Raw genomic sequence first — 15,996 nt, forward strand, 5'->3', positions numbered from 1 at the left:
ACATCCTTGGTCATAAAGGGGGTAGTCTCCCCCACACCCTAGATGGTTCACCCTAGATAACACAGTGAAGCCATACAAAGGGGAGGAAGTTTACCAACATCAAACAGACCTTCACAAGGATGCTCCTGTGATTAAAAAAACACTACCGCCCCCCATCCCAGAATCTTAAGAATCTGGGGAGGGGAGGACAGAAAGAATTCCTTAAAACGATGTACAAATGGTAAACATAAAAATGACAAACATTTAACAATTCACTCTAACAATGCATCTTCTAGAAGGGAAGACTTGCCAGGCCGTCCCTCTGCAAAATCAAAATCACTCCTTTGTCTGTGACACAGTTTTGTAGGAGCGACCCTATCATAAAACCCCCACGGTGTGCTGCAAACTGTGTCTGTGTCTATGTGCACGAGCACGTGAGTGAGTGTATGCGCGTACCTGTGTGTATGTGAGTGCAGGTGAGTGTGCGTGTGGATGTGTGGGCGTAACAGTTAAAGCACTATGTGCGTATATCTCTATGTACGCGCCTTCCTGAGGGTCATAAAAGTCCATCTCCCTTCCAAACCAAAGTTATTTAGTTACAAACTTTGAGACTCCCACCCAGGCATGCCCTGAGGAATTTCCACTCAACATTAACCTCTCTTTGTCTCACTTTCACAGTTCAACTGGGGCAGGGTCTCCGAGAAATCTACTCCTAAGCTTATGACACACTCAGGCCTTTTTTTACATCCAGGGCAGCGTCAGTGTCTTTACACTAATTCTATATCCTTCTAACACTTTCCTAAACTCTAAAATAAGCTAAACATTCCCACAATATCCAAGTCAGTAGGGTGAGAACTCAACTGAACACGGCAGATTACTTAATTACAGGGTATACCATAAGTCCAAAGTTTTGTCTCTGGTGGGACATTTCATGTGCTGGGTGAAAGTACAGAGGACAGGGAGCATGCTTTCTTGATAACGCAGTCTTTCCATGAAAGATCCAACAAATGATGACAGAATTCGGTGTTTTCATGTTGTTATTTTCTTGTATTAAGTCACTGGAATATCCCCCGCTCCTACAGTTTCGATCTCCCCAGTTTTGGATTCGGTTTGTGTTATCACTGACTCAGTGGGCTAGCATCTGTAAGGAGTGGAGGAGTGTTTTTAATCTCCTTTAGTCTCCTTTTTTTCCTTCTCTCTCTTCTCCAAATCGTTCAACCTCAGTCGTGTCAAATCTCTCTTTTTGCATGAGTGTGTACATATGTTTGTGCTTTGGGTCTTGGCTAACTCTGCATCTCGCTGTGGCTTGGAAGGTCCAAGCCACTGTGTTTTGAATGCATTTCATTCAGACAGTTTAAATAGTCCACAACTGTGTCATTAAATTGTTGTTGGCGCAGGCAACAGGACTCTGTACTTATGCTCACATTTTTATTTTATTTGTTTAATTTTTGTTTTTAGTGTCAGCTAATGTTGGTTCCCATACAGAAAAGAAATAGTAAAAACTTATATGTGATTACTCATGAAAGTGGCCACTTTCGCATTACTTTCATACATTGTTTTAGGAAGTATCCAAAACATACAAGTTTCATTATATAATTTTTCAAGGGAGCTTATATATGTTTTCACACTTATATGCTTTTCATACAAGTTTCACACAAGACAGATACAAACTTTATAAGATTTATAAATATCTTTTCCATATGGGTTTGTTGGATGGTTTCCACTAGAAATGAGCAGAACTGGAGCTCAAACAGCAGCACTGTGGTGAGGCTGTCATCCAAACTGGTAGCCTGTCTCATCAATCCTGAAATGTATTCAGTGATAAAATGAAATCCTGTGTGTGTGTGTGCGCACGTGTGTGTGTGTGCGCACGTGTGTGTGTGCGCACGTGTGTGTGTGCGCACGTGTGTGTGTGCGCACGTGTGTGTGTGCGCACGTGTGTGTGCATGTGCATCCTGCTTGTCCTGGTTATATCCTGGTTATTGATTCCTAGAGAAGTAAGTATTACAAGTAATACAAATGAGTATTCAGTCTTAACTGTCAATTAGAGTATACACCAGCTGTTTGTTTGCCATGTTTGAATTGCACATTGGAAATTGATTTTCCGTGATCTTGCCTGTGTGGATGCGAGGTTGATTACCCACTCAAGTGTACTCTTTCCATGCACAGACATATCTGCGTAGTGAGTAGAGCAGGGCGATATGACCAAAAATATTTATCACCATATACATTTGAAAATTTGCGATAACGATATGACTGACGACATAATTGATACTAGACAAAATACTTTACAACTCCACAACTTTATTAGTGCAAAAAAACCCATCAGTGTATTTTCACTTAAACAAGCAGCTGTTTTATCTGCATTAAAGTTATATAAAAACGTAACAGTGCAAATTCCTCGCTGACAGTTTAACCAAAAGGCATTTCCAGTGGAAACTGGCCGACATATCCTCAGCATAACCATGTATAATATCCACAAAACTTAAAAAGAGCTTATACACACACAATACGGTAACATTATGTTGAAGCACAGTACGTATCACTGTAACGCTCCGACAATCCATCAAGCGGTGCGGCTTCGTAGCTTAGCAAAGTCGTACTGAAACATTTGACAGATTTTCGAGCGCCGTGCACATAAAATCGTTTCGAGGTCAGTAAACAACCAGAGTTCATACATAAGGCACACGGGATTATAAGGGGCTCTGTCGACTTTCAGAAAAATCAAAGGGTTGATTTTAAGTGTGCTGTATTTTCCAAACAACACGGTAATAACGACAGCCCGCTAGCATGCGCTACCAAAAATAGTGCTTTGTTGTGTATCTGATGGACGAAAGCTGAACCAGTTCCACACCACTGAAGTTGCAGCATTTTTACAAACCAGTTCTGGTTTCATTCAACGATCCGCTTTCGCCCTTCTCATTCTCCGTCGCCGAAATGCTTTTTCCGCCATGTGTGTATGAAAACAAAGGCACTGCACATGCGTGTTTTACCCATGTTCTATCGCGATATTTCATTTTCTTATCGTTGCCCAACATTACACCGTATTACCGTGAACGGTATGATATGGCAAAGCCCTAGCTGTGAGCTGAGTCTTGTAACCTTGTAAACCGAAATATCGGAAACGTTTATGTCTGTGCGTCCACAGATGAGTGTGTGTCGTGTGTTTGTTAATGAACCTTTTAAAGTGAAGCACTCTGAAAAGCTCTAAGTGGCCTGTGTACTTAGCCATGGTTTTTCTTGTTTTTTTTAAAAATTGCTTCTATATAAAAGTGACCTTGTCTTAACACATACAGTCAGTAAAAAGAGGAAAGACTTGGTTTCTGAAAGAAGCGTAAAGGCTGCTGCTTATTCTTTCCAACATTCACTTGGTCCTCCAACTTCTGGCCTCAACATCATTAAAATCAACAAGAAGCACTTGGAACAGAAACTTCTGCCAGAGTGACTCTCTCTCCTGGCAGTATTTCCTTTTAAGGAGACAGTGCTGTATTCTGTTGAGTCATTTTGTTTTCTTTTTTTCTTTCAGGAAGTAAAGCAGATAAGGGCATGACAGATGTTTACATGGGTTACACAAACATGTAGGAGTATGTCATAGATAATGGGTATTGATATTGTTTTAAATAGATTGTCAGTGGTCTTGTTTTTATTCCATTTTCTAATAATTGCTCCAACAGTCGATCTCTTCTCACCAAACTCCTGCCTGTTTGAGATAGGCTTGTGCAGGTGTACAATCTTGTCCCTGGTGTCCTTAGACAGCTCTCTGGTCTTGGCCATGGTGGAGGTTGGAGTCTGACTGTTTGTAGGTGTGGGCAGTAGGGCTGCCACAAACCATTATTTTGATAGTCGACTAGTCACCGATTATATTTGCGATTAGTCGACTAATCAGATCATCATCCATTGGACGTAAAACGTACAGCTTATTGCACCAGCAGCATCTGCTCTTATATAACTATCATTAGCTTACAGCTTTAAGTGTATGTGCTAACTAAAAATAATGAAGTTTGCAGATTGTTTCGGTGAAGTTTAATAAACTCCTTGCTATCTATAATATAACGGGACACCGGAGTATATTCTCGAGCATCTCACACTGTGAGCTGGTACCCACGTTCCACCTGAATAGGAATATAAATTCATCCGGTGAGGACAGCAATAGGACTGTAGCTACAGTGGAGTGACCTCGGCACACTGTGGAGTCAAGTAGGCGTTGCTTTGTCTTGTAATTCATCTACAGAAGAAAAGGTACAAAGATGGAAGTTAGCATTGGACCAACTGATGTCAAAGACTCTGCAGATATCACTGTACATCTCAATCTGTCATACTAATCTTAAACAAGGCTGAAACTGACAAAGTACTGTTATTTTTCTTTCTGTGACTGTATTGTATTAATTTTTGGTAAACCACTGAAAAAAAATCAGCACCGATTTCAACAGGCCCACATTTTGGAATAACAGATGTTATATGTGGCCTCATAAAAGGAAGTCCAGGTTTGTGCACATTGGCAGAAGTGGAGGAAAGAGAGTAAGTGCCTCTTTCAAACAGAAGTCTACGATGACCGGGATGACTGAGAACTTTCAGACACATCTCATAATATCTTAACAATTTTGAAATTGTTCATTTTGTACAGTTATGGATACAGGCTCTGTTTGACCTCTGCTCACTCCTTGAGTCTTTAGCTTTCACTAGAAATGGACAAAACACAAAACTGCTTCCACCTTTATCTGCTGTTGTCTTTTCACCACTGTAATCTAGAGAAAAGTTTTTCTATACAGAATTGGTAAGAAACCAGACTGTACTGGGTTTTTGCTCAAATGTGTGCGTTCTTTTAAAGGGTGTTGCCTTGTATGGCAGCTGTAAACTGATTTGCACGACAACATCTGGGGCTTTTTGACTTTCACTCAAAATCTTGTCACGCAATGCAAATTTTGCAGTGTGATTCTCTGTGTTTCAGGTTCAGGCTCAGGTCAGCAGCTCTCTAGCTGTTGCACAGGCGCTGGCAGATGATGTCGACTGTCACGTGTTTCCATTCAGAGAGTTTGGCAAAGGACGAATCAAGAAATGCCGAGTCAGCCCAGACGCCTTCATCCAGATCAGCTTACAACTGGCATACTACAGGGTAACACACAGTGAAAGACTTCTCAGTTTCCAAACCGAGCCTGCAGCTGAATCTTTAACAGTCCTACTGGATTAGAGTCAAGTTAAATAAAGAAGTGGCGAGCACACACAGACATTTTGTTCCTTTAAATACTATCGCAAGACAACTGATGTATTCATTCAGTCCCGGTAGCAGTACTGGAGTAAAACATTAAACAAAAACATCAACCAAAAAGAAATAAGGACGGTGGGCATCCTGCACACCGTTTGGATTTAGAAACTCCACAAATACAGTTGTTTATCAGTAATATACCAACACAACAACATCACAGCTTGTACAAATAACATACTGAGCAGACAGCTCCCTACAAAACATAGTTTAAAATATCTTGCCTTCTGAAATCAGATTATTCTTTTCGACACACCCTGTATATGAATTGTTTTGTTAATCTCTGGCTTTCCAAGCCAAGAAAACACAACTGCAGGCCTGTATTCAGTCTGTGCAACTTTTCAATCTTCCTGTGTTCCCATGAGACGACCTGTCATTAAGGATGGATATTTGTGTTGATGGTGTTAGTGAATCTGCTTATCAGGTGGAGATTTTTTCATTCCTTAAGTCCTGTGTAACTCCTTAATAACCATTTTCTTTATAATAGTAGACTTTCATCAAAATTGACTTTCCTGATCCCTGGAGTAGTTATCTCCCAGCCTTCAAAGGAAGCTTTGCCCCCTTTTTTCACTCTTCAATTGAAACACAATATTCTTTTTGTATTATCAAAGTGGAAAAACCCTCCATTCAGAACAGATCTGTAGCGCACACACATATCAGCTAGCATGTCCAGTTTGGCTTTTAGTGCTTCAAAACCACTTCTCCCCACCTGCTTTCACTTTTCTGCTTCCAGGATCGCGGTGGCTTTTGTCTGACTTACGAGGCATCGATGACCCGTCTGTTCAGGGAGGGCCGGACAGAGACTGTGCGCTCCTGCTCCAACGAGAGCTGTGCTTTCATCACAGCTCTGGAGAGTGGAGAGGTACCGAAGTACTAAAATACTTGTTATTCATTTTTTTAAGCTTAAAGTTGAAAAAATAAAAACGAATGCAGAGTGCCAGTGTTCAAGGTGCCTGTCCAAACTTAGCTGAGTGAACCAGTGAGAACTACATTGGAATATTGCTCAAGTTCCTCAGCCGTAGGCCTAAGGTCAACAAGTTGGGTAATGGCAGAAAGGATACCGTTCATAGCGCCTCTCTGCATGCAGCAGTGAACATGAAAGTTAATGTGCCCTGCAGTGTATGTAGAACACACGCTGCAGGGCACTACACTGTATTCACCAGCAATTACACACACACACACACACACACACACACACACACACACACACACACCTTTTAACACTTGGAGTGGGTCTACAGAAATCCAGCTGGTAAGCTGTGTGGATCAAACTGTTGGTAATTATGTGTTAAATCGTCCAGCAGGAGCAACATGTGCACACATCCACCCACATAGCACAGCAGCAGTAAGTTCATAAGTGCTACTAAGTACAGACAGGACTGGTCGTGACAGAAGTTTGTTTGCTTTGACAGACAGAGGAGGAATGCAGACGCCTTTTCCAACTGGCTTCTGAGAGGCACCAGAACCTTTATCGGATGGCTATGACTGGAGCAGGAATCGACAGACATCTCTTCTGCCTTTACGTAGTCTCCAAATACTTGGGAGTGGAGTCGCCTTTCCTCAAAGAAGTAAGCCTTGGCTCGTTTCCAGAGGATGGCTACATTTAGATGTACTGATATTCATACACTGTTTGGTTTAAAAGTCCAAACAGGTTAAACGGGACCAACGCGAATGAGTTTCAGCTCTTTGAAAAGTCGTGACTGTCTTCATATGTAAACAGATTGCATTGATTTAAATGGACGTGCACTTCTTTAGCAGCATCCTTGTTGGACAAAACAAACTTGCAACAAGACACAAACACCAAAGACTCTGATGTCAGGTGGACAGAAGAAAGTGAAAGCCAGTGAACGCTCCCATATACGCCCAAGTGTGGATGTAGCTTTCAGAGCAGAACACTGTCCTGATGACGTTATGTCCTCAGGCTCTAGTTTCCAGTTATACTGCACACAGCATGCTTTGAGTAAAGAGAAAAAGGATTTCCGGTGACCCTACAGTCTTATTGATGGATTGGAGAGCTCATATCATAAATGTAGAAATTTAACACTGTCTCAGTTTTATTAATACAAACCATAAAACAATTAAGAGCGCAACAACAAAATGGAGTGTGTCATTGATCAGCTGCTTTAAAGATGCATATCTAACATATTATGAATACATGACTATTGGCTCCCTTTGTGCAATCCATATTGATCCAATAAAGAGTCGATGTATATAATCAGTCAAGAATGCAAAGCTGTCCTTCCATCCAGGCTGCAGCCTATTCCAGCTACCACAGGGTGAGGGGCAGGGTACACCCTGGACATTTTGCAGGGCTAACACATAGCGACAGACAACCATTCACCCCAGTTCTTTTATTCCTCGGGCATCCAGAAAGTTTTTGTGAAAATGACTACTGAGTCCGGCCATTTTCACAAAAACTTTATTCATCTTTATTCATCTTCATTTAAGCATGCAATCTTCTAGAAGGGAAGACTTGCCAGGCCGTCCCTCTGCAAAATCTTCACTCCTTTGTCTGTGAAACACCGTTTTGTAGGAGCGACCCCATCATAAAACCCCCACGGTGTGCTGCAAACTGTGTCTGTTGTTACGTCCCTCTGCCGCCTCTAATCTGCTCAGTGTGTTCAGCTGGTGCTAATTGACCACACCTAGTCAGGTGTGGATAAAAGCACACCTGAGGCAAGCTTCCCAGAGAGCTCACTAGTCTTTGCCTCGGTGGTACCAGCCATTTGAGCCAACCTGCTATGCCATTTTAAGATAAAGCCTCTTCTCACTAACACTCTGGTATTCATCTCCTTTTTTATGTTGCGGCTTTTGAGCCGGGTCGTAACACTGTCTATGTGCACGAGCATGTGAGTGCCTGTGTGTGCGCGTACCCGTATGTCTATGTGAGTGCACGTGAGTGAATGTATGCGCGTACCTGTGTGTATGTGTGTGCACACGTGAGTGTGGATGTGTGTGTCTATGTCTGTGACTTCCTGGGGGTCATAAAAGTAATGTCCTCACCCACCAAATTCCTTTAAAGCACATACAAAACAGAGTTAACAAACTGCAAACACTGAGACTCCCACCCAGGTATCCCCTGGGAATTTCCACTCAACATTCACTTCTCTTTGTCTCACTCTCAGTTCAAACTGGGGGGGGGGGCTCCTAGAAATCTACTCCTAAATTCGTGACACACTCAGGCCTTTATTACATCGAGGGCAGCGTCTCTACAATAATTCTACCTTCCAGCACATTTCTAAACTCTCAAATAGGCTACGCATATCTTCAGCACTCACACAGAAAGGCCCCGGCCTGATGGTGGAATTGAACTCAGGACCTTCGTGCTCTGCAGCAACAGAGCTAACCACAGCGACACTCAAAAGATCATAATTAGGTTTTGTGTAATTTGGTGTCTTCTAGCTGGTCACCCCATGTTTTTCTCACTCAATCCCTCATTAAAGGTTCTGTCTGAGCCTTGGCGTCTCTCCACCAGTCAGACTCCAGTTCAGCAGATGAATCTGTTCGACCTGAAGAACCACCCAGATTTCATCTCGCTTGGTGGGGGCTTTGGACCTGTGAGTGGGCTCATTTACATCTTTTAAGACAAGGAGACTAGATAATGTATTTGTGGTGGGTGGTATGTGAGGCGTTAACGCGAAACCTCGTGTCTTCACTGTCATGTCAGGTCGCTGACGATGGTTATGGAGTTTCATACATCATCGTGGGTGAAGATATGGTCAACTTCCACGTGTCTTCCAAATACTCCTGCAGTCAGACTGTAAGTAACATCTCCGTGTCTTGGAGTTCAGAGACATCACACACTGTTGTAGGAAATGACATTTACACCAGACAATATTCTCAAGCCTTTTAAACTTGGCACAGTCTTGGAAAGAGAAGATCGCAAATCCCAGAATTGTAGTACTGGTATTCCAGTGTCCAATACCAGTAGAATTCTTGATAACAACATATTTAAACTTTAAGTTTAAGTCGTTTTAAAACATTGACATGGTGGCTGCTCATTTATTTAAAATGTTGACAACATGCTTTGATGACAAGACACAAGCTGAAATGTTAAGATGGTTGCCATGGTATCCTGTTGGTGTTATAGTGCTTTTATGGTAGCATAGCATTAGCATTTGGTGTTAGCCGTTGCAGAAATTTTTGTTGACTTCTCAATGGCAGTGTCAGCTTTCTCAAACCCAATGGAGATCTGCATTTCAGGACAACATACTCTGAACTGAAACATGCTTAACTTGAATTTTTTGAATAGATCTGGGTGTTGGCCTGTTAGGTGCTTCACTAAATTGGAAGTATTTCCTCCCTTGGATCCAACCTTCCAGTCAGTAGATGACCTGCTCTACCTCCTGAGCTGTAGTCCCACCCCATGTAACACATTTGTAAACAAGATGTTTTACTGTGTGAACCCAGCATACTGACCCAAAAAGCCAGGTTTATCTTGGCTCTGTCAATCCTAAAGTGTTGGTTTTATGCTGACTAGTTTTTAGGAGTTTTCCTTGGCTCAGATGGACCTTTGGATAAGTCCCTACAGTACAAGTTAGAAGTTGGTTCTCACAAAGTCAGCGGTGCCCAACCTTTTTTGCACCACGGACCGGTTTAATGTCAGACAATATTTTCATGGCCTGGCCTTTAAGGTGTCGCAGATACAACAAAATAAAATTATATGACCAAGACCAAAACTGTGTGATTGAGTAACTTTATTAGCACTGTCAAGCTGCTAATAAAATGAAATGCGCCAACAACAGTGAGAGTAACGTCCTCCTGTCTGCCCTTTGATGCTCTTCTGGTCGCCATGGTAACGCATAAATATTTCAAAATAAAAACTACAACACAGGAAAAGACCCAGGGAAACTGAGTTAATGATGAAAACCATAAATTTCACACCCGAGCCTCAACTCTAGCGGCCCGGTGCCAAACAACTGACGGGCCGGTCCGTGGCCCGGGGGTTGGGGACCGCTGCTCTAAATGGTGCCAAAACCGAATCCAACTTTTACAAACATGGCCTCCTTCAGACTTCCAATCCTTTAAATCGTTGAAATGTCATGCTTGAAGCCAGCTTGACACTTGTGCACCTCTCATCCTTGTATTTACACAGTAAACAAACACTTTGACTAAGGTTAACATCACACATCAGCATGACCACAAACGGTGGAGGATTTTTCAATGTTTGGGGTTTGTGGTTTTAAATGACAGTTGTCACTGAATTTTCACAGAATCATTTCATAAGACAGGCTATGATGTCATGTATACAGGGTATGGCCATTGTTCCACGAAGGGAAGAATGTACGCTTTCGCTCATTTTCACTTCCTTTTTAATCATCAGCTCTTCATAGTCAACACACATTCATCTAAAATCTTTTTTTTTTTTTTTTAAATTTCAGAAGAAATGCCAAAAACAGCCATTTGATTTTTACCTGGTGATCCTCGCAATTCTGCGCCTCAATACCAAATCTTTCCGCACTTAATGTGACTGTGGGTTGATTCCAAGTGTGCAGCAAGCTTTGATGGCGTCGTCAGCAACAAAAAAAAAAGTCTAGAAGATGAAAGGCCTTTTCAGAGGAAAACCGCATCGGATTTCCAGTGAAGTATGCGTCTGATGATGAGAAAAGGGGAACAGTCTGCAAACTGAGGACATCAATTTAGCTCCATATACACTAAGTTGCTGTATTTTTTATTTTTTTTTGTAATTTATCATCAGTGTAGACAACTTGGTTCCTTTGCACAGCACAGGCGCAACTCGTATCAGACCTAAATGTTAGTTCTGGCTCAAAATGGGTTACCTGAAATTAAGAAACCTTCAAATTTTGAGGGTTTTGGGAACAGAAAAAATGTATCTTAGGCTTGTATCTAAGCTTAAATGAATCCCAACTCACAAAAGAATAAAACCCTGGGAAGTTTCCCTTGAAAAGTCAAAAAAATATCAACAATATTTCTGTTTTGCTGGTAGTAAAAAAATTTTAAAAAAGCATCAACATTTTTCGAATAGGGCAAAAACACGACGATGAACCGAGCCTCACAGTGGTAACTTATTGCGGGAGTTTTCACAATAAGCGCACAATCTTGATAAAACAGAATTAAATAGTATTAAATGTTTGGATCCCTAAAATACTCAGTTTACATGACGCAAACGTGACGGTAGGGCCGGTTGAGGATACAGTGAGAAACCTTGATTTCCCTGGGCTTATCGGGAAATCAGTCTTTTTGATTAAAGGACATAATGTCTGGACTGAGTCTTCTCAGACAGAAAGACAAGACAACCTGAAAACACAACCTCTGACAGGAAAAAGCAATGACAACATTTGTTCCTGTTTTTTCTGAGAATGTTGAGATTCGTCTGATTCACTTTATGCAAGAAAAATGTAAGCATTTTCTGACAGTACTTGGGTTTTGGAACGAGAACTCGGTCCTGTTTGAAAGCAGTCTGTTATGCCCTCCAGTTCATGGAGTTGAGACTAATGTGCACTGTTTAAGGCCTATTCAGTTTTTCATCATGTGGCCTTCACATGACATACTTTTTGTTAGTCAGTCCGGTCCCTGGCCGAAATGTTCCTCAGATGAGCCTCTGGTTTTGCAGAACGCACTCATTGTGCAGTCAGACTGGAATTCGGGACATTCGGATGCCTCACACGTTGTGTCCTTTTCCCCGAGCTTTTAATGTGTGTTTTGGTGGCAAGACTGTATAAATGGGTTTAGTGATTTTTAAGAAGGGGCCACATGAATGCTGGGACCCAAGGACCCTTGAAATGAAATTGAAATTAATGTATGAGATCAGTGTCTATAAATATTTTGTTCTTTTTATTTTGAAACTTGCTAAATATCCCTTCTTCATTCTAAAGAGGGGTTGACTTCTCACTTCTGTCCATGTTCTTTCTTCCTTCTCTGTGGTTTTATTTATGTACCCAGTAACACGTTTGTCTGCTTTCTACACTTCCCTTTCACTTCTCAATACTTACTTTTTCTTTTTTTCCTTCCCAGGACTCTCACAGGTTTGGAGTTCAGATAAGTAAGGCTATGCAGGACATCATGGCTCTTCTCTCAGCTGATCCCAAAACCTCCTTGTCATCCAAAGGCACAGGCCAGCCACAGCCCAAGAAGCTCCAGTAAAAACAAAAGCGAAGGAAAGTCAGAGCCAAACAACAGAGAGCTTGTTTCAGAGATACAGATCTTTTGTCTTCTGTGGTCTTTAGACAAAACAAACATTTACAGCAGTCTTTCAAAGGCCAACAGATTAACATAACTACTGTTGTTGTTCTTTTTTTAAAACCTCCTACTCGGTGACAAAAGATAAGCCACGACGCTCCCGTACCTCATCCGTTCGGAAGCCTCTTGTGCATCAGCACTAAACACACAAACGTTCTTGTATTCTGAACTTTAATAATTCAACTTTTTAAAGTTTTCTGTCAGAATATGAAAATCTGTGATCAGCAAAATATGTATTTATGTTGGGAAAAAATGGGGGCAGATGTCATCGCTCGAGGAGGAAATATTTGGAGGCAGAGAAAGTGAGACGAATGTCCCTGATAATCAGCGGAAAGCATTAAGACGCCCTTAATCTCACTAAAAGTGAAGAGCGCACTGACACCATTCATTACAGCATTATGTTGGAGGTTACTGTGCATGTTGGGCTTTGTTAAAGTCAGTGGACACAGCAAAGGTTGGTTTATCAGCTGGGAGTGATGGTTTCCAGTGAAAGTCTAGTCTCTGTAAACCTGGTCACTCGCTCTCCAGATAAAAGCAGTACATAAGCCTGAATCAGTAATTAACAATTTAGTTTAATTTTTAAAACCGGAGAGAGAACCGACTGTTCGGCCACAAAGCACATCGCTTTATATGTGGGCGAGTTTTAGGGAAGCTTTGGGCATCAAAGCCGCATTTTAAAATGATTGTCACGTTTTATTTTTTTAAAATGCTGTTTTTAGTTTGTTTGCTAGCGTGTGGGCTTTTTCTTCACTTATCTTGCTGGTGCTTAGCCACGCTCTGCTAAGGCTTGTTGATACTTACAAAACACTGCTCATAGTAGTGCAAGTAAGAGTCCTGCATTCAAAGATCTGCTCAAGTTCAAGTATTATCAGTAAATGTGCTTTTGGATAAAGGTGGTAAAAGTGTAAAGAAAGGGGGGAAAGCAAACGACAACTCAGACCTCCAGACAACAAGCTTCAAATCATTTCAAGCTTGAGGTTTGGCTCTCCTCACATACACAGGCCATCCAGCCCAAGAAGCTCGAGTAAAACGGCAAAGAAAAGTTAGACAAATATTCCTTTTAACTGTCCAGACACTGTCCAAAACACAGCTTAAGAAGACACTAACTGGCACTGAGTAAACAACGTGAGACAAGTTATTTACCAGAGGCTTTGAACTTTTGGATCAAATGCGATGTAACTAGAACAAACGTTAAATGAGAAGTCTTTGGCCCAGCTGGAAGATTTCGCGTCTGTTGTTCTTTCTTTATCGGGGAAGTGCTGAGAGCACCAGAAACAGACTGCAAAGCAAGACAGAGTGATGAGAAAACGCTGTGAAATGACCGAATGGGCGTCTCTGATGGCTCACAACATCAAGTTAGAGCTTTCAGGCTGTGTTCTGTCTGGGATCCAGGGATGTTATTAAAAGTGCAGCATTTTAAGAAGGGAACAGAACAATGATGTTCTTTGTGTCGTGTGCTTAGCGTAGCGATTAAAAAGGTGAATCTCGCTTTTGATAAATTTGTGCCGATACTTCTGTATTTTAGTAACAGTTGTTACAGGGGTTATGGGAAGGGCAAGATGGCAGCATGTGATCTACAGATGTTGACAGCTGGGAATACAGCTGTGTTTCTGTGTCTCGCTGCATTCATGTCACTATACAAAGTTATATTTGTCGTCTGTTTGTGCCAGACATGATTTGTTCCTGCCAGCTGCTTGCCATTTAAAGGCAGAGTGACAGAAGTACTAACAGCCCACTTGTTACAATTTTCCACGGGACATAAAGTGGATCGTTCCCACAGAGCCTCTTCTCTGTATTCAGGTGAAACTCTTTCAGTGCATTTTTCTCCAATTAGTACACTTCCTGCAGCAAACCTTGTAACGTGCCTTTTTGTTATTATTAACTGTTTCTTTCTTGGTTTTAAATGCTTTGAGGTGTTTGATGTAAAAACAAGTTTGATGCTTGTTTGTTTTTGTTTTTTCCCCTCATCTTGACGTGTGTGTGTAACCTGGTAACACTTTTGTAACTGCTCGAGTTGTTTCATGATTTTCTTTGGTTGCTGGGTTTTGGGTTTTTTTCCCCTTAGTACATCGTTTTCTTTCTAAAATGCATATAAATCTGCATTATATGCATTTGTGGACTCTGATCACCTTCCACAGATGGATCTGATGCGTTGTGTAAAATAAAATATTTACTGTCCGCACCAGCGTGTCTGTAGCTGATGTCGTATTGTTATCATAATTATGTGTTGAATTTATCAAATTGCTTAGTCCCAGCTCTGCTTTGGACAAGAAGCCCAGAAGTGCTCCAGTTTTCCGACTGGGTCAGATTCTATAATTAGAGCCGAGTCTTTATGTGTCTGTGTCTCAAAGTCACATGCCAGCTGAATAAAGATTTAAATATTTGCTACAGATGATCTGAAGTTAAGAACAGAAGCGAATTCACTGTTGTGAAAGAAGTATTTGCCTTCTTTGTGGTTCTTATTTGCATTGCATCATTGCATGTTTGTCACACGAATACTTCAGATTGTCAAAATTTTAATATCCAAGGATGATTCAAGAAAATGCAAAGTGCAGATTTTAAAATGATTAATTGGTTTGTAAAAGTAGACAAATTTTATCCAAACATACCTGGCCATACATGGGGAAAATGCTTACCCTTCTAGATAAAGAAATGCTTTTTGTTTTTTTTAAAACTGATTAACTGATTAAATGCACTTATTTATTTAATTAACTGATTTAACTGAAAGCTCAGTTCAGTTTTGCCAGGTATGTTGCATCAAGAAATCACTGCCAAAGTGAAGTAGGCTAAAAAGAAAAAGCAACACATCTAAAGAAAAGGATGAGAAACAATCAGTCATCCAAGGGCTACAAAGCCATTTCTGACACTTTGGGAAGTACGGTGATGGCGATGATGGTGAGGCCAGAGCCTCAGAGTTACATCAGCAGGGTTCAGAATTCGGGTTCTAACTCAATACGCGACTTTTGAAATGGTTCCAGTGTTGTGGAAAAAGTGATTGCGGGAATTTAAGCTGTTATAAATGACTTCACCCTAAAGTCTGTCAAAAATGTGTCAGTCATATCTCTCACAAAGAACATTCCTATCACTGCAATCAGTTTTTGGCAAAGTGCCTTTTGTATTTCATTTAGGTAAAAAACATTATTGACATTAAAAATGTGTTTTCCTCGAAGTTTAGCCAAGATGGCAGCAAAAATTGCAACAGCATCACAGTTTTCTAAACTTACTTGACTTACTTAACAGATCAACAAGAACTGGATTGATGACAATATGGGTACAAATAGGCAGAGTGATAAAGATACTTCAAAAACAGGTCGTTTATGTATTTTATATATACCCCCTTCATGAATCCTGTTCCCTACAGTCAATTTACTAATATAAGTAAAGATATTGGACGTAAAAACATCAGAAACCACTTTTTGGCAGATGATTGGGAGGTTATATCTGGCATAGCTAGCATTTAACGAAAAGAACATAATGCCAAACAGTCTGGGGACATGTCCAGACTGTCACAGAGTTCACATCCTAAAACGAGTTAACATGAAAATATTGACTTTGTG

At 41.1% G+C, this 15,996-nt stretch overlaps 1 protein-coding gene across 1 annotated transcript in view; it reads left to right on the top strand.

Moving 5' to 3' along the window:
- Positions 1–14,356, top strand: part of LOC102193924 (carnitine O-palmitoyltransferase 1, liver isoform-like) — a 56,274-nt gene extending 41,918 nt beyond the window's left edge. The window contains exons 14-19 of the mRNA XM_005750999.1: positions 4,928–5,092; positions 5,973–6,101; positions 6,652–6,807; positions 8,683–8,796; positions 8,907–8,999; positions 12,215–14,356. Of these exons, the coding sequence (XP_005751056.1) occupies positions 4,928–5,092; positions 5,973–6,101; positions 6,652–6,807; positions 8,683–8,796; positions 8,907–8,999; positions 12,215–12,343 (786 nt within the window). The 3' untranslated portion in view covers positions 12,344–14,356. The remainder of the gene's footprint in view (positions 1–4,927; positions 5,093–5,972; positions 6,102–6,651; positions 6,808–8,682; positions 8,797–8,906; positions 9,000–12,214) is intronic.
- Positions 14,357–15,996: the final 1,640 nt, after the last annotated feature.

The sequence above is a fragment of the Pundamilia nyererei genome, unplaced genomic scaffold (genome assembly GCF_000239375.1).
Source record: "Pundamilia nyererei isolate P.nyererei 1_Seehausen unplaced genomic scaffold, PunNye1.0 scaffold00295, whole genome shotgun sequence".
Lineage (NCBI taxonomy): Eukaryota > Metazoa > Chordata > Actinopteri > Cichliformes > Cichlidae > Pundamilia > Pundamilia nyererei.